General features: G+C 34.7%; 1 protein-coding gene and 1 long non-coding RNA gene across 3 annotated transcripts; both read left to right on the top strand.

Moving 5' to 3' along the window:
• The first annotated feature begins 7303 nt into the window (after positions 1–7303).
• On the top strand, positions 7304–18192 carry LOC117322115 (uridine-cytidine kinase 2-like). Its single transcript, XM_033876872.1, has 7 exons — positions 7304–7586; positions 9824–9983; positions 10804–10900; positions 11231–11373; positions 16231–16328; positions 16894–16942; positions 17895–18192. The coding sequence occupies exons 1-7, from the start codon at positions 7416–7418 to the stop codon at positions 18002–18004; spliced, it is 828 nt and encodes a 275-aa protein (XP_033732763.1). The 5' UTR covers positions 7304–7415; the 3' UTR covers positions 18005–18192.
• Positions 18193–18205: 13 nt separating this feature from the next.
• On the top strand, positions 18206–18712 carry LOC117322116. Of its 2 annotated transcripts, none has more exons than XR_004531458.1 (2): positions 18206–18367; positions 18501–18712. It is a non-coding gene; the product is annotated as an uncharacterized LOC117322116 (long non-coding RNA). The 2 variants fall into 2 exon arrangements; XR_004531459.1 differs by having other exon boundaries at positions 18367–18465.
• Positions 18713–24522: the final 5810 nt, after the last annotated feature.

Genomic DNA, 24522 nt, shown 5'->3' with positions numbered 1-24522 from the left:
TATCATGCGAGGTCAAGTCAGTTACCTTTGAGCAAACAAAAAGACTTACTTGATAAACATTCCTTAAACATGTGTACTGTTAAGAAGTTGGATAAATATTCTGATACTATACACCTTGTACATACACTTCCTATTTTGAAGTATATTGTATCCTATATACTGATATTATTTTCATGTCTTTATTTCTCCCTTTTACGTTATGGATCGTACCCTGACCTTGTTTTTACATGTGTTATTGATTTTTTTTTACTGTGAGTTATATATTTTTTCTGATATGTTTTCTAAAAGTTCTCCTTCGCTGTGGCGATATTGAAAGTTACCCGGGTCCCGAACGTCCATCCCTTTCTGATTTATCCATTCTAAACCAAAACTACTTATCGGAAGTGCACTACTAGTTTATTACCAAAAACAGACATAATTTTAGTGAACTATATCAATATGACATTTTATCATTTACTGAAACTTGGTTATCACCAAATACGGAAAAATCAGACGATCTTTCCCATTCTAAATTTCATGGCCCATTTGTAAAATCTCGGTCAGATAGGGTGGGCGGGGAGGTATTGCCGTATATGTTGATAAAAGTATTTTTTTACTTTAAACATATTTTATTGTAAGAACAAAGGGATTAGGCACAAGTCATTCCAACTTATAAAGCCTTCTCCAATAAACATATTATTATTTACAAACGATGACATAGGTATAATATATAGTAAAATCAACATTTATGGGAAGAAAAGAAAAAAAACCTGCATAATTTAATTTAACATGCAATGTACATAATAAAGATATACAAGTATATTACATTCAAAATCTTCTGCTGGACTTTATAAATGACTGCACATGTTCAAATACATAACAATTTACTTCCAAAGCCAAGTTTTCATTTCCATAAAGTAATAAATTTAAATCGACATGTATGTTTAAGTCATTAAAAGCTTGGAGCATTTCAGCACGGGCAGTAAAATATCTCTGACACTCAAAAAAGAAATGATGGACATTTTCACAAATATTGCCACAGTTTACACAAATAGAGTCCTGTGCTAAATTTACACGGAAAAGATCATCTTTGAGGGAACTACACTGATGTCTTAATTTAGTTTGTATAATGTTAAACTTTCTTTCTCCATAATTAAAGTAACAAGGCAGACTAGTAGAGATAGGTTGGGAAAGAGCTAGTTTAAAAGAATTAAGAGGTAAGGATTTAATATTGTCGTCTAAGTTATTCCAGGTTTTTAAAGCAGAGGGCAAGAAGGAGTTAGTTGTAGTGGAAAGTCGGTAATTTGGAATTCTGAAGGTGTCCTTATTTCTTAAAGTGTATGGATTAATATCGCCTACTGAAGGAGGTAATAAGCTTGATAGATGACTTAGAGTCATATTATTGTTTATCTTATATAGTAATTGAAGTTTTCTTCTAGCTCTTCTGTCTGAAACGAGTTCCAATTCTGTTTCAAAATATCAATATTCCTTTCTTGTATAAGATGGTAACCCGGTTATTGTTCTTATTGCTTCACGCTGAGCCCGCTCTAACTTTTCTGAATCAGCTTGAGAGCATCCGTCCCAAACCTCACATGCATATTCAAGTACAGGTAAAATAAATGATTTATAAATTCTTAAAAGAACATCATTCTTTAACATATATTTAATTTTCCTCAAGACGTTATTTTTTTCAGTACTGATTTGTAAATTTCATCGATGTGGTCAGACCATTTAGCATTTGAATTAAATATGACTCCAAGATGTCTATGAAAACTACTAAAATTTAAAAAGGTTCCATCAAAAATTAAATCAAGATTTTCTTCAATATTGTCAGAGTTTGATATAAAAATTACCTCAGTTTTATTTGGATTAAAAGTAACAAGCCAAGTTTTTGCTCACTGATTTTTTTTTTCTAAATCTCTGTTTAAAACTAATTCTATTTCACGACATGAGGAAGACGACTTTATAAGAGGAGTGTCGTCAGCGAATAAACGTGCTGTTGATTCAAGATTATCAGCTATGTCATTTATAAAAATAAGAAAAAGTAGAAAGAAGAGATATGGGACGATAGTTTGTTATAGAATGCCTATCTCCTTTTTTAAAAAGAGGCATAACTTTAGCTATTTTCCATATATTTGGAAAGATACAAGTAGATAAAGTAAAATTAAAAAGAAGTTCAAGTGGTTTACAAACTGTATCAGCAGTGTATTTAAGCATATGATGACTTATACCATCTTCACCTGAAGCTTTACCAAGCTTTAAATTTTTTAAAACATCACAAATTTCATTAGAAGTAACTAATAAAGAATTTAGAAAGCTGTTAGTTTTCAGTTCTAAAATAGGCACTTCAGTATTATCATCATCAATATTAGTAATACTACAAAAATATTCATTTAGTAAATTTGACTTGTCTTTATCATCGACCGATAAATGACCAGAGGTTGGGTCTAAAAGAGTAGGAATAGATTCTGACCCTGAATTACCTATAAGTCTCTTTATTAATTTCCAATAATTTTTAGGATCACCTGAATAATAATAATCAATGAGATCACCTACATTGTCATAAAATGATTTTGCAAATTTTTTTCATGTTATTTACCTTATTCCTCTGTTTTTTTTTTAATTTGTTATGTCCCTTGGAAGCTTGGAATTAATCGCAATTTTTCTCAACCTTTCACGTATTCTCATATTTGTTCTCAAATCAGAATTCATCCATTGCTTATCTTTGGGTCTAATAGTAACATCTTTATTTGGTATGCATATATTAGCAAAATCAAGGAAAACTTTGGTAAATTGTACACTTGCAGAATCAACTGAATCGCAATTTTAAAACAAAGAGTATTCCAATCATATTCCCTGATAAGATTATTAAATAATTCAAAATTACCTCTTTTATATAGCCATACTCGTCTTCTATAAACAGGTTTAATTTTAAAAGGAACTTCAATATAAGCAACACAAGCTTCATGATCAGTAAAATCTTTATCAGTTTCAATAACAGAAGAGTCTATACAAGTAAGAGAATCTGATAATAAAATAGGATCAAGTAAACTTGATCTTGTCGCACCTACTCGGGTAGGTTCCGATATTACATTAATCAAATTAAAAGTATCAACAATATCTGCAAAAACATGATATTGAGAAATTGTTAACAAATCTACATTCAGATCTCCTAACAATATAACATTATCAGTAAGGTCTTAAGCTAGTTTAAAGAGATACGAAGTATATTCCAAAAATGATTAGCATTATGATAATTAGACAGATAAGCCATTCATATAACGATTTTCTTACCTTCAGGAAGAAGCACTTCAAACCACATAACTTCAAGCCCAAATCTATTGACTTTAAGTGCATCAATATTATATATACCATTATACCACCCCCTGCAAAATTTCTATCAAGTCTAAAAGGGGAGTAAAAACCATCAATAATCAATTCACTTGTCGGTAAAGAAGCATCAAGGTGTGTTTCGGTTAGGCAAATTACATTATTGTATATCATACTCTCCTGCAAAATTTTCTATATAATCGATTTTATTCCGTATACTTCTGATTTTTAAATGAAAAATTAAGAGTTCACCTGGTCCAGGACCAGGATTTGATGCAATGTCCATATGCTGTAGTAAAAGCAATAGCAAGATTAACATGAAATCTATATTGTTTAGATGTGAAAGCAAAAACGTATTCAATAAGCTTGCAAACTTGGTCAAATTGTGTTTTAATTTTTTTGTAAAAAAAAAACAAGAAAAATGTATAGTAGAAGAATAAGAGGTATGAATATTTCAATATAAATCTACCATAGGCTTTGGAATAAAAAGTACTGATTGCCACTCTACGAGACATATAGTCATTACCCATTATCAAAGATATAGACTTGATAAAAGTATTACTGCGATCCGTCGTTCGGAATTTGAAGTAAATAATCTTGAATGCATTTGGATAGAACTACAGTTTAACAATAAAATAATTATGCTGGGAACTTTTTATAGACCTCCAAACTCTGGAAATGAAATTTGGAATTTAATAGATTATTCTATTGATATGGTAGCTAATTATAAATCTGACGATATTTTAATTACAGGTGATTTTAATGAAAATCAGTTAGCTACTAATTCGCATCATATCAGTGACATAATGTATCGATATAATTTCATTGAATTTGTTGACGAACCTACTCATTTTACAGAACACTCTTCCTCTCGTTTAGATATATTTATGACAAATGATATAAATATTATAAAGGACGTTGTTGTGGGCGAATCCTTTTTACCTGCTGAGACAAGATATCACTGCCCTATTTACACTTTTTTACATATTGGTCTTAATACTTTTAATATGAGTATCGAAAGGCATATTTGGTTATATAAGAATGGTGATTATAAAATGTTTTGTGATAGATTGAATGATATAGACTGGATTAGTCCACTTGAAAATTTAACAATTGATGAATTCGCTTGGTTTTTTAATTCCGCAATTTTGAACATTGCAAAAGGGTGTATTCCTAATAAAACTGTAACAATAAGGCAAAATGAACCACTATGGATGCATAATGAAGTTAGAAAATTAATTAGGGTTCGGAAACGATTACATCGGAAAGCTAAAAGTACACAAAATCCATATCATTGGCTACAATTTAGACAGGCAAGAAATAAATGTATTGATGTTATTAGGAGAGCAAAAAATGAACATTTAAAAATATAAAGTAAGATAAAATGTATGTCTACATCGACACGAGACTGGTGGAAATTGATTAACACTTTTACAATTTTTTCAGTCAAAACATCTCATATACCAACGCTGATACATACTAATATATACTATGGAGATAATAAACAAAAAGCAGATATTTTTAATACCTACTTTATTAGTCAATCTACTATTGATGATTCTAATATAACACCACCCTGTAATGTAAATACCCCTGATAAAAAAACTTCAAAATATTAATATTACTGAACAAGATGTTGAAGATGCAATCAATATGTTAGATATTTCCAAAGCTTCTGGTCCAGATAAAATGAGTCCAAGAATAATGAAGGCAGCAAAGACACAGTCTGTTATTTCAATTCTGGCCAAATTATTTAACAATTAAGTCCATCGATTGTAGTATATATCCCTCTTTATGGAAAATAGCGAATGTTACACCAGTTTTTTAAAAAGGCGATAAAACTACTGTTTCAAATTATAGACCCATATCTTTGATAAGTATTGTTGGCAAATTAATGGAAAGGTGTATTTTCAAACACTTTTACAATTTTTTTATAGATACAATTTTTTTTTTTTTTACAAATTGTCAATCAGGCTTCACACCTGGGGATTCTGCAACAAATCAATTGCTAGACATTACAAATGATATTGGGAGGGCTTTAGACGCGGGTACATAAATTATTGCTGTATTTTGTGATATTAGTAAAGCCTTTGATCGTGTTTGGCACAGGGGTCTTATCCATAAATTGAAAGAATCGGGCATATCTTGGAAATTACTAGCTTGGTGTGAAAATTATTTATCTGGCAGAAGTCAAAGGGTTGTAATAAATGATATTTCTTCGGAAACTCAAAATATCAAAGCAGGTGTACCTCAATGTTCAATCTTAGGACCTCTTTTCTTCCTCGTATACATAAATGTTATTGTGAATGACATAAATTGTAAAATAAAATTATTTGCTGATGATACAGCCTTGTATATAATAGTTGAAAATCGCACTCTCGCTATCAATACTATCAATAAGGATCTTTCGAAAATACATATATGGGCAAATAAGTGGTTAGTAAAATTCAATCCCGATAAGACAGAATCGTTATTAATTAGCAGGAAAACTATACCAGGGATATATGATCCTATCACTATGAACAATATAAATGTAACTAGTGTAAAATCTCATAAACACTTAGGGGTATTGATATCTGACGATGGTACATGACATAAACATGTTGACTATATATTGAAAAAAAGTATCACCAAGACTAGCAGTATTAAGAAATTTAAGAAAACACCCTTGATAGGAATTCTCTCCAAACAATATATTTTGCTTTTATTAGACCTATTTTAGAATATTCTGATATTGTCTAGGATAATTTACCAAATTACTTGTATAAAAATTTAGAAAACATTCAAATAGAAGCAGCAAGAATAGTTATAGGTGCTACAAAATTGTCTAGTGTAAATCTATTGTATAAAGATGTGGGCTGGAAAAAAATATCTAAAAGACGGGAAAATCACAAAATTGTACAGTTTCATAAAATGTATCACAAGAAAAAACTCCATTTTATCTATCAGATCTTATTCCAGGTAAAGTATCAGATAGTCATAGGAATAATACACGAAATTCAAATAATTTACTCTCAATTTATTAATTGCAGAACTAAGTCTGAACTCAGTTTTACAAAACCTCATTCTTAAATGCCTCAATACAGTTATGGAATTCATTACCAGTTGATATTCGAGAAAATCCGTCTGTCAGTATAATCAAAGGCTTTTTACAAAAGGACAAACTAATAATCCCAAGTTACAAATTGTATTTAACATTGGAAATAGAAATCTTCAAATCTTACATACAAGATTAAGGCTCAAATGTAGTAATTTTAAACAACATTTATACATAAGAAATTCAGAGGAAAGTCCATTATGTGGGTTAGTAGAAAGTACTTACCATTTTTTACTATCGTGTGACAAGTACAACATTATATCAGACAAAATACTTTATTTCAGTTAGATATAATATTAACTGAAAAAAAACCTTTGCTATGGGGGAAATTATACTTATTCAATACAGAAAAATGATCAAATATTCTTGACAATACAAAATTATATTAAGCTAAGTAAACGTTTTAGCTGATATTTTTCAACCCATTATGTCATCTATCGAATGTATAATGGCATACATCTATACGTAGCTATATAAGGTAATTTTATTTACAGACCACTGTTGTTTATTTCTACTATTAATTCTAGTCACCACATGAACCGATATATGTCTATTGGTTTTAATTGTAACCAATAAATATCATTATTTCATTTCATATTGATATGTAAGGTCAGAGACATATATATATCTGTATATATGTCTCTGGTAAGGTGTTCCAGTTCGAAGATTTATATTTGCCCTTGTATGTAAATGGGAAAGGAATTAATATCAGCTCTATAAGCTTGTTTTCCCCACCCCATAAACAAATATTTGTATATGTATTGATTATTTTGATTAATGAATAAAATATTGTTTAAACTAAACCAAACCAAACCAAACCACCCACGCGCTTCCCTAGTACAACCAGTTACCGTAAAACAGAACCGATGTGAACAGATATGTCGTAAAATGTACACAAAACCACGTGTTTTGTGATTGCGTGAGAATTTGTAGTTACTCTAATTATCTAACTTTGAATGGAATATTTATCGACCGACTTAAGTTGCAGCCGTGAAGATTATTTAACTCAATGTTAAGAGGAGTATATAAAGTGTTCCAAGCGTGTGCAACAAACAAAAACGCGCTCATGATGGCGACTGTTCGTGTGAGCGATTCGTCCATTCACCAAATGATAAACGGAATGGATAGAATACCACGGCCATTTATGATAGGTGTAGCTGGCGGAACAGCATCAGGAAAGGTGACCTCAAATTCGTATTTAATTCCATTGTTTTATTTCGTTGTCGTAATACTCCATGCTAAGCAGTGTGTTATGATCTTGAGTTGGGACATTGAAATTTGGGTACTTGCATGATCATGCATGAGCTACTGTAAATAAGTAGGTCCTAGCATGACTCGAAATCGTGTATGCTAATATTACAAGATAGGATAACAACTGTTTGGAGACACGTCGTGCCAGTTTGAAGTCATGATTGTTAAATATGACGATTAAATTTTGTTACAAATCCATTGGAAATGTATTTGTTTTGGAGTGTATAATGACCTTAGTCTTAGATTAACAAATTAAAGCAGCATGTGACTAGAGCTAGAGTCTGTTACAAGTGTAAAGTAGAGAGTGTATAATTCACCTTACTATTACTAGCTCAGACTAGGAGGACTTTCCCTATTCTAGCCTAGTGCAGAGACATTATATATGTCTATATGTCTCTGCCTAGTGGTAGGATGTTTGCCTTGAGAGCAAGAGTGTAACAGGAGAGGGAAAATGCATGACCAGAATAGGGTTCGAACACGGGACCTCTAAACACTAGCCAGATGTCCTAGTCCAATTCCGCTACATTCCTCCTCCTTCAACAAAGTCTTTGACCCTGAAGACACACAACAAGACCTTAAATACTACCTCCATAGGTATTTAGTTGGGTGTCAAATGTAATAGGTGAGGAAAAATGCACGGCCAGACCAGGATCTGAACTTGGGACTTCTGAACACTAGCTGGATGCTCTACCAGTTGAGCTACCTCCAGGTCACCAGAGTTCACCCAAGCCCATTTCCGCTACAAGAAGGTCACTATTTTGTAGTTTGAACCCCAATGCAGACAGGGTATTTTTCATTACTCCTATCATCATTGATCATGATCACACCAGGGGAAAGCCACAGGAGATTGAGAGGCATATCCTTCGAGCTATAGAACCTGGGTTGTGGACTTGTGGTTGACTTCGTGGACAAAGCCTAACTGTGAAGGATGGAGTAGTGTAGAATAGAGAGAATAGGGTGCCTGACTAGTTCAGACCAGAGACTTATATAACTAAGATTTCTTCTGACTTTAGAGTCCTGAAGGGTTTAGTTTGTGAACTATTAAATATATGATACTTTATCAGTTGTTCAATTTCGAACTTAAAATGAAAATAGATCCTGTTGATCTCCTCTTTCATATTTACTGAGATAATATTTGACATTTAAGCATGGTTGATTATTTCACATGATAACCTGTGAAAGCCTTATTGTGTTAGCATATTGTAAATTCTAACACGATTCGTTTGCAACGCGTGTTTTGATTGGTTGCGGACCGACTTCTAATCTGCGATAGAACCATGACATATCGTGTTAAGCCACGCCCCGTTTCTAATCAAAACAATATGGCGTCAAGTTCGACTCGTAGCGAAATTCAACACTCTGCACCATTTATGATTGATGACCCGTGATATTGTAATCGAAAGTGAAGAAATCGAATAGAATGAATTAACTTAATAAATTGAACAAAAATCGTTAACATCATTCTTACCGTCATTTATTGATTGAAACGTTCATTTCGTCCGTGTGTAAGCATCTAAGGTCAAGTAAAATCCGAAATGAAATGGAACAAGTGCACACAATTTCACATAACGGTTGAGCCTGTAGAAACACATCAACCCTGACTTTGTTAAAATGCACATGTCGTTAAGCATACTGCGTAAATCCAAATATGTCTTTAAATCTTCGGAAACAGGACTTTCACAACAATCCAAATACCCCGCTTCGTTAACATACAGACCGAGCTCTCGCCAGTATGGGCGTGGCCAATTGACCGACTTTGATAGCTTCTCTCTTATTGGTCAATCCGCCACAGTATGACACGTCACTAACGGAGGTCACAGAGTACTTAACAGCGTACTTGTAGCACTGTAAAACAATGTTTCTAAATATATGCGATCGTAAACGTGTTAGAATGGGGATAGTACGTTGTTTTGAGTGGCTATACTGGCGATTAGAACATGAAATTTGGTTTAAACTCTCGACCTATCGGTCTCGAGTTCAAACCAAATTTCATGTTCTAATCGCCAGTATAGCCACTCAAAACAACTTACTATCCCCTAAATATACTGCCAGTCAGTGGTACAATAAACTGTTAAAATGTTGATGTCCCTTGATCTTTATAAGGACCTGGGTGGCCCCTTTCACCAATCACTTGTTTAATTGTCTATTTTATTTTGTGTGTTCCAGTCATCAGTATGTGCCAAGATAATGCAACAGCTTGGTCAAACAGAGGTGGATGATAATCAGAGACAGGTCGTTATCATAAGCCAGGATTCATTTTACAGAAGTCTTAACGAGGATGAGAAGAGAAGGGCTCTCCGTGGCGAGTTCAACTTTGATCACCCAGGTAATAATTAACCTATAAGATATAAAAAGAAGGAGAAGCTACATATTTCTATATCCATGTATGCTGACCTGTTACTTAAGTACTGCTCCTGTTGTTGTGGATTAAGGTGGATGTTCAGTTTATTGTTTTAGCTAATAATAGTGTTCGACTATTTAATGTATGGAATAATCACACATAAGTCTCTAACTTCACACAGAGGCCCAATGGTCAAATGGTAGGATGATCGGCTGGTCATCAAAGTATTACAAGCTCAAATCTCAGCAAAGCTGCTGTCCGTGTTTTATCCTTCAACAAAATACTTCACTCTGTTGTGTTCCAGTCGACTCTGTGCAGCTGTAAATGAGTATGTAATAGGGTAGTGCTGGAAATGTCATGTAAAATAGTTTATCTGTAAGGGGAAGTAACTCCAGTTATATTTTCAGTTTTTACATTGTATTAAGACAGTAGTCCATGTCATGACTGATCATGATCAGGACAAATTGAATCAGTAACAGCAATCATTTGCTACCCTGCTCATCATAGATTGTATCATATATCAGCAATAATTTATCATTTATTTTAGAGAAATCAATTATCAAATAGGCAAAAATAGGCCCAATAAAGATATAGCCACGGATAATAATTTGTGAACTGCTTTGAGACTCCAATGTTGTGATATTTAAGTGTATATTTATTTTCATTTTTATAATTAAAAAAAAAACATTGTTTCATATTAAGTCACTTGTTTAATGATAAGCCATTATGGTTTTAGACAAAGTGGATGACCGGGAGTATATATATAGTAGTAGTAATAGTACCAGATATTTTATTATCATTTCAGATGCCTTTGATCATGATTACATGATAAAAACCATCAGAGACATTTTGAAAGGAAAGACTGTACATATACCAAATTACAACTATGTGAGGAACAGCAGGTAAAGCTTAGTAGTTTAAATTTGTTTAAGTTAATTCACCATAATTATTAGCCAGGGTTTCCTCTGTCTGGTGTCAGGGCCAGAGGAAACTCGGGCTACATTACTATATCATGTGCCCAATATTTCCTCTATGAATATGTTTTCATATGTGCTTTCTTTGATGTTATTTGGTAACTTGATCATTGTTTTATATTTTGTTTTTCAAAATTTACAGTCTCTTTTCTAACCACATGTATGAGATTTCTGATTTCATTTTAGTATCTGTTGTTAAATGAAAAATCGTAAGAAAAGCTTTCTTCAACCTCAAAGTTATCCAACTTTCATTTGCAGAGATGAAGAATCACAGACAATATACCCTGCTGATGTAGTTTTATTTGAAGGAATCCTTGTTTTCTACCTGAAGGAAATAAGAGACATGTTCCACATGAAACTTTTTGTTGACACTGATCCCGACACCAGACTGTCCAGGAGAGGTAAAGTCATATCTCTGGTCTATAGCATTAACACCCAGGCGTCACAATTAAGTCTAAATATACACACAATTTGGGTCTAGATTTACTCTCAACCCGGTCTAGATATACTCAAAAGTAGGTCAAGGCACCAAGCTGTTGAAATATTTAGTCATGTACCAGGTCTGTATACTCACAATCAGGTCTAGACACCGGACTGTCAAGAGGTTTAGTCATGTATCAGGGTTATATACTCACAACCAGGTCTAGACACCAGGCTGTCCAGAGGTATAGTCGTGTATCAGGTCTATATACTCACAACCAGGTCTAGACACCAGGCTGTCCAGAGGTTTAGTCATGTATCAGGGTTATATACTCACAACCAGGTCTAGACACCAGGCTGTCCAGAGGTATAGTCATGTATCAGGTCTATATACTCACAACCAGGTCTAGACACCGGACTGTCCAAAGGTATAGTCGTGTATATCTGGTCTATATACTCACAACCAGGTCTAGACACCAGGCTGTCAAGAGGTAGAGTCATGTATCAGGTCTATATACTCACAACCAGGTCTAGACACCAGGCTGTCCAGAGGTATAGTCGGGTATATGTGGTCTGTATACTCACAACCAGGTCTAGACACCAGGCTGTCCAGAGGTATAGTCGTGTATCAGGTCTATATACTCACAACCAGGTCTAGACACCAGGCTGTCCAGAGGTATAGTCGTGTATATGTGGTCTGTATACTCACAACCAGGTCTAGACACCAGGCTGTCCAGAGGTATAGTCGTGTATATGTGGTCTGTATACTCACAACCAGGTCTAGACACCAGGCTGTCCAGAGGTATAGTCGTGTATCAGGTCTATATACTCACAACCAGGTCTAGACACCAGGCTGTCCAGAGGTATAGTCGGGTATATCAGGTCTATATACTCACAATCAGGTCTAGACACCAGGCTGTCCTGAGGTATAGTCGGGTATCTGGTCTATATACTCACAATCAGGTCTAGACACCAGGCTGTCCAGAGGTATAGTCATGTATCAGGTCTATATACTCACAACCAGGTCTAGACACCAGGCTGTCCAGAGGTATAGTCATGTACCAGGTCTATATACTCACAACCAGGTCTAGACACCAGGCTGTCCAGAGGTATAGTCGTGTATCGGGTCTATATACTCACAACCAGGTCTAGACACCAGGCTGTCCAGAGGTATAGTCATGTACCAGGTCTATATACTCACAACCAGGTCTAGACACCAGGCTGTCCAGAGGTATAGTCATGTATCTGGGATATCTACTCACAACCAGGTCTAGACACCAGGCTGTCCGGAGGTATAGTCTTGTATCTGGTCTATATACTCACAACCAGGTCTAGACACCAGGCTGTCCAGAGGTATAGTCGTGTATCGGGTCTATATACTCACAACCAGGTCTAGACACCAGGCTGTCCAGAGGTATAGTCATGTATCAGGGTTATATACTCACAACCAAGTCTAGACACCAGGCTGTCCAGAGGTATAGTCGTGTATCTGGGATATCTACTCACAACCAGGTCTAGACACCAGGCTGTCCAGAGGTTTAGTCGTGTATCAGGTCTGTATACTCACAACCAGGTCTAGACACCAGGCTGTCCAGAGGTTTAGTCGTGTATCAGGTCTGTATACTCACAACCAGGTCTAGACACCAGGCTGTCCAGAGGTATAATTATGTATCAGGTCTATATACTCACAACCAGGTCTAGACACCAGTCTGTCCGGAGGTATAGTCGTGTATCAGGTCTGTATACTCACAACCAGGTCTAGACACCAGGCTGTCCAGAGGTATAGTCGTGTATATCTGGTCTATATACTCACAACCAGGTCTAGACACCAGGCTGTCTAGAGGTATAGTCATGTATAAGGTCTATATACTCACAACCAGGTCTAGACACCAGGCTGTCTAGAGGTATAGTCATGTATCAGGTCTATATACTCACAACCAGGTCTAGACACCAGGCTGTCTAGAGGTATAGTCATGTATAAGGTCTATATACTCACAACCAGGTCTAGACACCAGGCTGTCCAGAGGTATAGTCATGTATAAGGTCTATATACTCACAACCAGGTCTAGACACCAGGCTGTCCAGAGGTATAGTCGGGTATATCTGGTCTATATACTCACAACCAGGTCTAGACACCAGGCTGTCCAGAGGTATAGTCATGTATCAGGGTTATATACTAACAACCAGGTCTAGACACCAGGCTGTCCAGAGGTATAGTCGGGTATATCTGGTCTATATACTCACAACCAGGTCTAGACACCAGGCTGTCCAGAGGTATAGTCATGTATCAGGGTTATATACTAACAACCAGGTCTAGACACCAGGCTGTCCAGAGGTATAGTCATGTATCAGGGTTATATACTAACAACCAGGTCTAGACACCAGGCTGTCCTGGAAAGGTGTAGTCAGCCATGCATCAAGTCTATTAGCTGCGATAACGTAGCTCTGGACGACGGACGGACAATTTCTGACAGATGGTCGTCGTCCTGCCGGAGAGCAGTGTAGGCAGGGTATGAATATTCGTTCTACAAGTCTATGTACTCATATAATGAGGTACGGTTCATTCGGGGTGTTCTCTGAACGCCAACATTTTTTTTAACAATAGGTAGCTATAGGTGTTGTTTCAGGAAACAATGGGAAGGCAATTATATACTGCTTCATATAAGTTGTCTTTTTTACCTGTACAGTCACCTGAGATTTACCTGTGTTCCACGCGGCATACAGAATTGTATTTTCCCCTATTTTCTTACAACATACATGCATGCATTAAAGTTTAAATATCTGAAACATAAATGTATATAAAGAAAGTTAAAAATGAATATACATGTACATGTACCTCTCAACAAAGGCAATATAGCCAGTTTGAGGGCGATATGCTGGAGCACCTACGGCAAAAACCCTTTTTTTGTTTTTTTTTTAATAGTAGTAAAATTTTTAAAAAATGCAAGAGCAAAACGCCATTTATAACTTTTGAAGATTTTTATAATCACTTACAGTCAAAATTTATTAACCTGAACTCGGATTACTCGAAGACACTGTTTACTATAAGTATTACTCCGGTACCGGTCAAAATCCTTCTTTTTCTTAGTAATACAAACTCAGTGAATTCTAATTTAGTTGATGTCTTCAGAGAGCAACATCCTGATATTTCAAGAAATACATGTCAGAAGAGTAGACCAAGAAAAAGCAAGACTCAATTTTTTTAGTATTTGTAAGGTAATACTCTATTATTTTAGTATCTGTAAGCTTATAACCAAGTATTTTTGATTCATGCATATATTCCGTTTACAGATCTGACCATTCCTTACCAGAAATTACATAAAATATAACGAGTTTAAAAAAGGTAGAGGTTTGTGAAAATTTAATAGTTCACTGTTACATGACCAAAATTATCTTGATATCATAAATAATACCCTAAAAGAAATAAAAGCCCATTATTGTCTTCCTATTTACAATCCTAAAATGATAAATAATATTCCAGACAGATATTTACAATTAGTTAAAGACAATCAGCTATTGAAATTATAGGAAAAACAATTTTGTACACATCTTTAAAAAAAACCTAAGCAGGTTAAGTGAAAACAATCTCAGAGATGAAATGCAGCAGATGGAAAGTCAGAATAATGGAGATTAGGGAAAATTGAGTAAGAAAAAATAAGAGAATATTTTAGTAAATAGAATTAAGGGAAGTATAATAAGGGCAAAAGCATTATGGATTGAGGAAGGTGAAAAAAGCAACATATTGTTTTTACAGTCTAGAAAATAGGAACTTTATGTCAAAAGTAGTTCCAAAGTTACAGCGAGATAATGGGGAAATAATAACAGAACAAGGGGCTATTTTACATGAGGTTTAATCTTCATACAAACAATTATATGGGGTTTATAGTGGGAAAATTATGATATTCCTGAATTAAATGAAGAAGAGGCAACTTGTTTAGAAGGTATGATAACTTTGAATGAGGCAGCTGCAACACTTAAAAACATGAAGAATAATAAGGGCCCCGGGTCGGATGGATTTACTTCAGAGTTTTTCAAATGTTTCTGGAAGCAGATCTATAAATTCTGGTTATGTAAACGGTCAATTATGTGTTAGGGCCATGTGATACCAAGCGTCAGGGCATTATCACTTATATACCTATGGAAAATAAATCAAAATATTTTAGAAAGATGATGATGATGATGATAAGTGTAAATCATATCTGTTGGAATGGATCTTATGTGTTTATGCATTAAAAATGTCCTTTAAAAAAAATAAAAAAACCGGACATACAATAATTTTCACACATATAATATTATATTGCCATTTTTAAATTAGATATCAGATAAAATGAATATTTTAGATATACATATAAATGCATTATGTTTGGTTATAAATCCTTAATTTAACCTCCAGGTAAGTATCATCAGGTAATTTTTACAGGTAAATTTACATGTTGGCATTGAGACTCCTTTTAGGAAAAAGACTATAATCACTATCAAAACAAACTGCCCTACAGGTAAATTCAAAATGTTGGCGTTCAGAGATACACCCGTTCATTCTCACTTAGTTCTACCTTTCACACTTAGTATCACTTGGCCAACAAAATACCTTACCTGTATACCTCAAAATTCAGAATGTTGGCTATGTGAGAAGACACCATATACTATTCAGGAAAGGTACTGTCTACTAGAGATTATTAACTAGCAACTCAGGTCTAGATTTTAGACTGTCAAAGGAAGATACAAAATATATAAAACTTGCTGGTAAGTGACATATATTGCTTTTGTATTACCTAGTATGCTTGTTTCCTGTTGCAAGAAATGTTGATAAATATAAATACATTTTTTTTGTCTTACAGTATTAAGAGATACGCGTGACAGAGGACGTGACATAGAGCAAATCCTTCACCAGTACACAACACTAGTAAAACCTGCCTTTGAGGAATTCTGTTTACCTGTAAGTTATGTTAACAAAACTTTTTTTCTGAATTTTCGTTTTGTTTCTTTTAATTGTTTTTACATAACATGGGAACTATTGTTTTATTTGTTCGAACTATTCATTGTGAAGAAAAGATATGGGTTTGATTTTTGGCTCACCTGATCCAAAACACTAGTGAAATTATGCTATGGTGTTGTATTCATTTTTTCTGCTCATTGTGTTAACACTTCTTGTCCCGTATGTCTGGATGAATTTTGCCTGAAATCAGTTATGAGTATCCTTGTTTAATAGGGACTCTATATCTATTGACATGTTTAATTATTGAATCTAAAATCTAGAATCTAATCATAGTCTATCATTTATTTCCTAATGGGAATGAAAATAGCAAGCAATACAAGTATCATTTCTGTTCTGCTCAGAATGGAAATGCAATCTTTATTTTTCTTGCCCGAAGCACTTTTTCACAATCTTAATATTTTGCATTCTTTTCTATACAGTAAAACAAGACTATTTCAGTGTATAGATATTAAGATACATGCATGTACTTGATATCAAATTAACACTTGGTGTTATTTTTTTTCAGACAAAAAAGTATGCTGATGTCATAATACCACGAGGAGCTGATAACACAGGTAGAGACTAATTAACAACCAGAATCTAAATCTTTCTTTCGCTCATTTAGGTTTGAGCTTTGGAATCTAGGCCAAGGAAGGCAGATACTTAAAATGACAAACATGGGGCTTGCTGAGTATGTGACAATTTGACAGGATCTGGCCACAAGGGTTGAGGTTCCTATTCCGAACAAAATAAATGATTATTTTAATCTTATCCTATGTACCCTCTTATCACAGAGGCACAGTGGTAGGATGATAGGCTGTCACTAGTTTGAGTGCAGAGACAGGCACTGTTTTGTATCTGTGAACAAGATGCATTATTTGGTCGTGTTCCAGTAGACTCAGATGTAAATGAGTATGTGTGATAAGGCAGCCCAAAAAAGGTCGTGTGCAAGATGTTAGCATTGAATCACAGCTCTGGCTGAATGCCCCACATTGATATGAGAAAGAAATTGACTGGTAGCTCCTTATGATAATTTGTGAACTGCTTTCAGACAGCTATATTGCTGTGATTTAGCTGTATATAAGAACTTTGAATATTACATTATTGATAACATATGTATAATTATGCAAAGTTGACGTATTATGTAGAGACCTATTGAAACTATTTTATTGAAGTGTTGCTGTGATGACATATTTTATTGTTGCTATAGTGTTAAACATGTATAATTGTTCTCCCCTGAACCCTGTAGTGAGATGATTAGATTTTCCCCATATGAATGGGACAGGAGTACTTCAACTGGAGAGAGAAGATTCTTGAGTTGACCGAAACTAGACTGTTTTTCAACTTAAAACTTTTCACAAAGAGTTGAGATTCACTCCTTCAACCCCAAACAGGAGAGTTTTTTTTGGCTCTTTCCCTCATAGCTTGGGAGAAAATATGGAGCTAATGTCAGGCCTCCATGTCTTGCTATATGTGATTTATGTCGGGTAGGGAGAAGTTTAATATATTTTCTTTTTCTATTTCCAGTGGCAATTGACCTGATTGTACAACATATCCAGGAACTACTTCGGCCTAGTAACAAGAATGTGAAGAGATTTAGACATAACTCGGACTCATTTGTGGGCAGGCCTCACTGAATTGTTTGTGAAATAATGATTAATTCGGGATCTCCTGTTCTTTATAATCATAGTACCACAAATCTGGTGATTAGGTGTACTGTGCTTCCTGTTGTTGGTACGACTAATATGATCTAGTTGTTGATGAAGTCTCTTATTGTTGTTGAACATACTGGTTGATTAAGTCACTAATAATGCAATAATTAAGATGTACCACTTATGATACGACAATTAAGATGTACCAGTTGATTAAGTCACTTATGATACGACAGTTAAGATGTACCAGTTGATTAAGTCAGTTATGATACGACAATTAAGATGTACATGTTAAGTCAGTTATGATACAATTAAGATGTACATGTTAAGTCACTTATGATACGACAAGTTATGATACAATTAAGATGTACATGTTAAGTCACTTATGATACGACAAGTTATGATACAATTAAGATGTACATGTTAAGTCACTTATGATACGACAAGTTATGATACAATTAAGATGTACATGTTAAGTCAGTTAAGAAGTACCTGTTGATTAAGTCAATAATATAACAACAAAAAATTACATGTACATTTTTAAGTGTTTTTAAAGTGTGATTTTTCTTCCCTCTGCTGATAAAGAGAGATTAAAATATCATTGCCTCTCCATGAAACACCAGACATTAATCTATTAATAAATCTATTATTAGAATTTTTGTAAGTGTAAAATAAACTTACTGTTGTGTAGTATCTCGACTTATCTTGATGTTAGGGAACCTTATAGATGTGCTGCAAATGATCGGATATGTCTAGTTAAGAAGATATCTTAAAGCTGTAATTCAACAATAACACATGCTATTTCTAAAGTAGGTCTAACTTGGAGAATCATGGAAATGTACAAATTTCTCCACTGTGTGATATATAGACGTACATTTTGTTTATTAGTATGTTTAATGTATTAAATGGTTCTGTAGAGTCGATAAATCACATTAAACTGCCCATGTAAAATATCATCCTTTTGCTGGAATTGATCATGTACCACTGATACGGGTTATTTTGTTTTCAACCAAAACCCAAAGGATTGTTCAAGATACTTACTGTTATCGATTTAATGATTTTATTGATCAAGATAAATGTTGTATCATTATTTATAAAGAAGAAAATAATTATTAGCTCACCTGGTCCGAAGGACCAAGGTGAGCTTATGCCATACCGTGGCGTCCGTCGTCGGTCTGTCGTCCGTCCGTCCGTCCGTCCGTCAACAATTGACTTATTTGACTTCTTCTTCATAACCGCTGATCGGAATTTCACCAAATTTGGTCAGAAGCATCCTTATGGGTAGGGGACTCAAAATTGTACAAATGATGGGGCTGACCCCCTGGGGGCCTCTGGGGCGGGGCCAAAAGGAGTCTATTTAGCTATTTTGATATAAACGACTTCTTCTCTGAAACCGAGCAATGGATATCGCTCATATTTGCTTGGTAGCATTACTATGGGGTGGGGATTCAAAATTGTACAATTGGTGGGGATGACCCCCCGGGGAGCTGAGGGGCGGGGCCAAAAGGGATCAATTTGGCTTAATTGACATTTTTAGCCCACCATCATCAGATGGTGGGCTATTCAAATCGCCCTGCGTCCGTGGTCTGTCGTCCGTCCGTCCGTCCGTAAACAATTCTTGTTATCGCTATTTCTCAGAAAGTACTGAAGGGATCTTTCTCAAATTTCATATGTAGGTTCCCTTTGGTGCCTAGTTATGCATATTGCATTTTGAGACCTATCGGAAAACAACATGGCCGACAGGCAGCCATCTTGGATTTTGACAATTGAAGTTTGTTATCGCTATTTCTCAGAAAGCACAGAAGGGATATTTCTCAAATTTCATATGTAGGTTCCCCTTGGTGCCTAGTTATGCATATCGCATTTTGAGAACAATCGGAAAACAACATGGCCGACAGCCAGCCATCTTGGATTTTGACAATTGAAGTTTGATATCGCTATTTCTCAGAAAGTACTGAAGGGATCTTTCTCAAATTTCATATGTTGGTTCCCCTTGGTGCCTAGTTATGCATATTGCATTTTGAGACCTATCGGAAAACAACATGGCCGACAGGCAGCCATCTTGGATTTTGACAATTGAAGTTTGTTATCGCTATTTCTGAGAAAGTGCTAAAGGGATCTTTCTCAAATTTCATATGAAGGTTCCCCTTGGTGCCTAGTTATGCATATTGCGTTTTGAGACCAATCTGAAAACAACATGGCCGACAGGCAGCCATCTTGGATTTTGACAATTGAAGTTTGTTATCGCTTTTTCTCGGAAAGTACTGAAGGGATCTTTCTCAAATTTCATATGTAGGTTCCCCTTGGTGCCTAGTTATGCATATCGCATTTTGAGACCAATCGGAAAACAACATGGCCGACAGGCAGCCATCTTGGATTTTGACAATTGAAGTTTGTTATTGCTTTTTCTCAGAAAGTACTGAAGGGATCTTTCTCAAATTTCATATGTTGGTTCCCCTTGGTGCCTAGTTAAGCATATTGCATATTGAGACCAATCGGTAAACAACATGGCCGACAGGCAGCCATCTTGGATTTTGACAATTGAAGTTTGTTATCGCTATTTCTCAGAAAGTACTGAAGGGATCTTTCTCAGACTTTTTTTTAAATTCCCCTTGGTCTGTTGTTCTGCATATTGCATCTTGGGACCAATAGGAAAACAACATGGCCGACTGGCAGTCATCTTGGATTTTGACAATTGAAGTTTGTTATCGCTATTTATCAGAAATTGCTGAAGATATCTTTCTGAAATTTTATTATTAGGTTCCCCTCTGTCCCTAGTTATGCATATTGAATTTTGAGACCAGTCAGAAAACAACCTGGCTGACAGGCAGCCATCTTGGATTTTGACAATTGAAGTTTGTTATCGCTATAGAAGGTACTGAAGGGTTCTTTCTCAAATTTCATATGTTGGTTCCCCTTGGTCCCTGGTGTTGCATTTTGGGACCAATCCGAAAACAACATGGCCGACAGACAGCCATTATCGCTAAATCTTAAATTTTATATATAGGTTCCCCTTGTTTGAAAAGTACTAGAGGGCTGTTTCTGAATTTACACAGATTAGTAAGACTTAGAGGAAGGGAAAAGTAGAGAAAAGATCAATCTGACATGGAACCTATAAAGATCATTCAATGGTGGGCGCCAAGATCCCTCTGGGATCTCTTGTTAGAATTACAATAAAAACAATGTTCATGTAACCATATAAAATGCCTATGATATATTGACATAGCAATACCAGTGGCAAATATCTCATGAAACCAGGTGAGCGATACAGGCCCTCTGGGCCTCTTGTATTTGAGAATGTTTATGTATTAACCCCAGTGTGTGAAGAAAACTTCTCCTCTTTACTTTTCTCTTTGTGAGTTGTGTTTTGTTCATCAATGATAATATCTGCCACAATTTTGTCATATTCAGTCCATCTGAGTGGCATCTAGTTGTGATTTGACCGTTACTCATTTTGTAGTTACCTCCCTTATCTGATCAATACCCATGGTACTTTTAAAACATGGAGCGGAATATAGTTGTTTGTTTATAGACTAAGGACAAATCTATAGTAGTCTTATTTAACTTTCTAGCAAGTCTTGGCAAACAAACTATAGACCTATTTTTAGATTTACATGTCTGGAGACAGGATTTATACATGAAATGTTAAAGATTTTGACCAACCAATTTGTCATCGTGAACAAACACGCTCCCAATGTTTCTAAAGTTATTATACATTCTCTCTTTATTAGCATACATGCAATTGATTAAATCAAGTGAACCTTGCATTCATAATGTTGATTTTAAAACTCCTCCATTCTATCTATTTCATCATCAGGAATGTGACTATACATCCTGTATCTTATTACGGTGATGCGATAGTTTTGGTGACATTTTCTTCGTGCGGTTGTTGATTATAACTGCTGGTAGGGCTTATTTGGCCCACTCATGATTACAGCCTAGTCAGTCCACACTACATGCAGTTATCTTTATTGGACTTAAAATCATACCTTTTTATGCATTTTTAACATCTTTTATAAGATTAAGATTTATTTTAATGCATAATATCATACCTATATTTTCTCAACATATATCGAAATAACAGATAAAAAATCGATCTCAAAAGTGTTCATTTTTATGCCTTTACTGATAGTCATGTGGACTTCAGAATGTTGCATTACAAAATTTTGTTTTATATTTTGTTATCTAATCTTGAAGTGAAACAATTTAAAAACCATAAAAACAGTGTTTTAACTACATATTTTTTTGATAAATTGCTTTAGATTTGTAGTACCACAACACTGTATGGCCTTCATTTTTTTTGTAACTCAGAGTATAAAGTTCTTTTCCCAAATGATTGCATTTATTGTATGTCAATACACCTGTAAAGAGACAAATGATAGACTTTGTTCCTCCCTAACCTGTTTAAGTTATTCAATTACTTATTAAGGTGAAGGATAAGCAGTGTGCTAATTGCAGGTATGTCTGTATTATTTCACATTTACACAGGTTTTCATATTTTTTTGCTATGATTACACAGTACATTATACCCCAGGTAGTCTATGGACAAATCACATTATTTATATGTAGAAAGCAATTAATATTTTTCACTTCATTTTTAGCTCACCTGACCCAAAGAATCAGTGAGCTTATACCATGGCACATCGTCCATCGTCCACTAACATTTCCTTTAAATCAATACTACCTGGGTAGTCTTGAACCCCAGAATGAATTTTGATGAAATTACACCAGAATGAATTTTGATGAAATTTGGTCTGGAGCATTATTGGGCAAAAGAGATCCAATTTTGTATAAACCAAGGGTGTGGCTCCCCTGAGGTCGGAGGGGTGGGGCCCAATACATTTGAATATATTTGAAATATAACTTACATGAGAGTATTTTACCATGATTACTGAAATTTCCTGGTGAGTGATGCAGGCCCTTTGTTTTTACTGAGCTTTTGTATTAGCCAGACTTAGTAGTGAACAAGACGTTGATGCTTTAATTTCGAATGGATTTACATATGTTGTTTTGACAGCAGAAATTCATTGTGTTCAGTTATACTATTGAGAGCGGGACCTTAATTTATGAACAGACAGATGCTTTTTTTTTTTATGGAAGTTCATTTATTTTCTTATGCAATTGTGTATATTTATTTATGTCAATGGATTGCATGATTATTGTATAGAGTTGTCTGAAAATATATAATGATACATAATATAAAAAGATGATTTAAATGTTTCTGCAAATAGTCTCGACCATTCGGGGTTCTCCACTGTGCAATATAGTCTATATAGTGTATATCTACATTGTAATTAAAGTCTAGCTGCCCAGAATTTAACTATCTGTTGACTGAGCATAAATTTCGTGTTCCTGTGCTAAACCAAAATTGATTTTTCAAAAATTACAGTAATCAATATGTATTGTTGACATGGTTTGATTGTTTCCTCAATCTCCTGGATTAAGATTTTCAAACTGAATTTGGTTTCGTTACACTTCCCCACAAATATTCAAGCATTTTCATTGGTCAAGAATCAATATATTTGTATATAGTTGATTTCATTCTTGTGTAGTTGTGGTATTACATGTATGTACTTGTGGATATTTTTATGATTGTTGATCAACATAAATACAACCTGAAAGAGAAAATTGGTTTGTTTATTCTTTGTTACGTTATTTTTTGTGTGTGTGTGTGTGTGTGTGTGTGGGGGGGGGGGGGGCTTATGAAGTATACAAACAGTACCAGGAACTTTAAAATCTCATTAACTGTCCCTTCGAACATACATAGAATTTTGGATTCAAGTAAAATCCAATTTGATAATAATGACTATAATTTCATATTAAAGTCAAAGGTCGGGTTAAAAAAAGGCCTAAAAAGCAAATATGATATGATATTGATAGCCTCTGTAGTCCTATAAATAGACATTTAAGTTCCTACATGTACTTATACAAGACAATAGCATCCTTTTCGTGCCAAAGATTAAAAAAAAAACAATGTATGGTTTTGGGGGAAATGCTGCAATATTTATTTTGGTTTAGAAAACTTAGCATAAGCATGCTGATAATAACATGTAAGATAGCATACATGCAAAGCAAGACGTTACTTTTTTGAATACACTGAACGGTATATAAAAATATGATGGATTTTGAGTAAGAACATAATATTTTTACATTAAGCGAAATTTTCTGAAGGTCAAATATACTTCCTATTGCAGTCCTTTTGTATGGATTAAAAACGTCTTCTAACAGTATAAATTGAAATTGCCCAAAACTGTAATTATGAATTTTGTGCAAAGTAATTAAAATTCATTGACAATATTGCTATGTATTTTTTGAAAACAAATACGAGCGTGGGGGAAATTCTGTTTTGCATTGGAATACTGTAAAATGAACTGAACTGAAATGTTCATACTTAGTTCATTAGTACTGAGGTACTGACACCTACGTATACACTTATAACACACTAAAGTGAAGTTTCCCCTTTCAAAATGGTCGTCATGTTCTTTTGCTTTGGTTTTACTTTG

Source organism: Pecten maximus, chromosome 2 (assembly GCF_902652985.1).
Source record: "Pecten maximus chromosome 2, xPecMax1.1, whole genome shotgun sequence".
NCBI lineage: Eukaryota > Metazoa > Mollusca > Bivalvia > Pectinida > Pectinidae > Pecten > Pecten maximus.
Note: the sequence above shows the minus strand (reverse complement) of the source record. Positions and strands in the feature narration are given on the sequence as shown.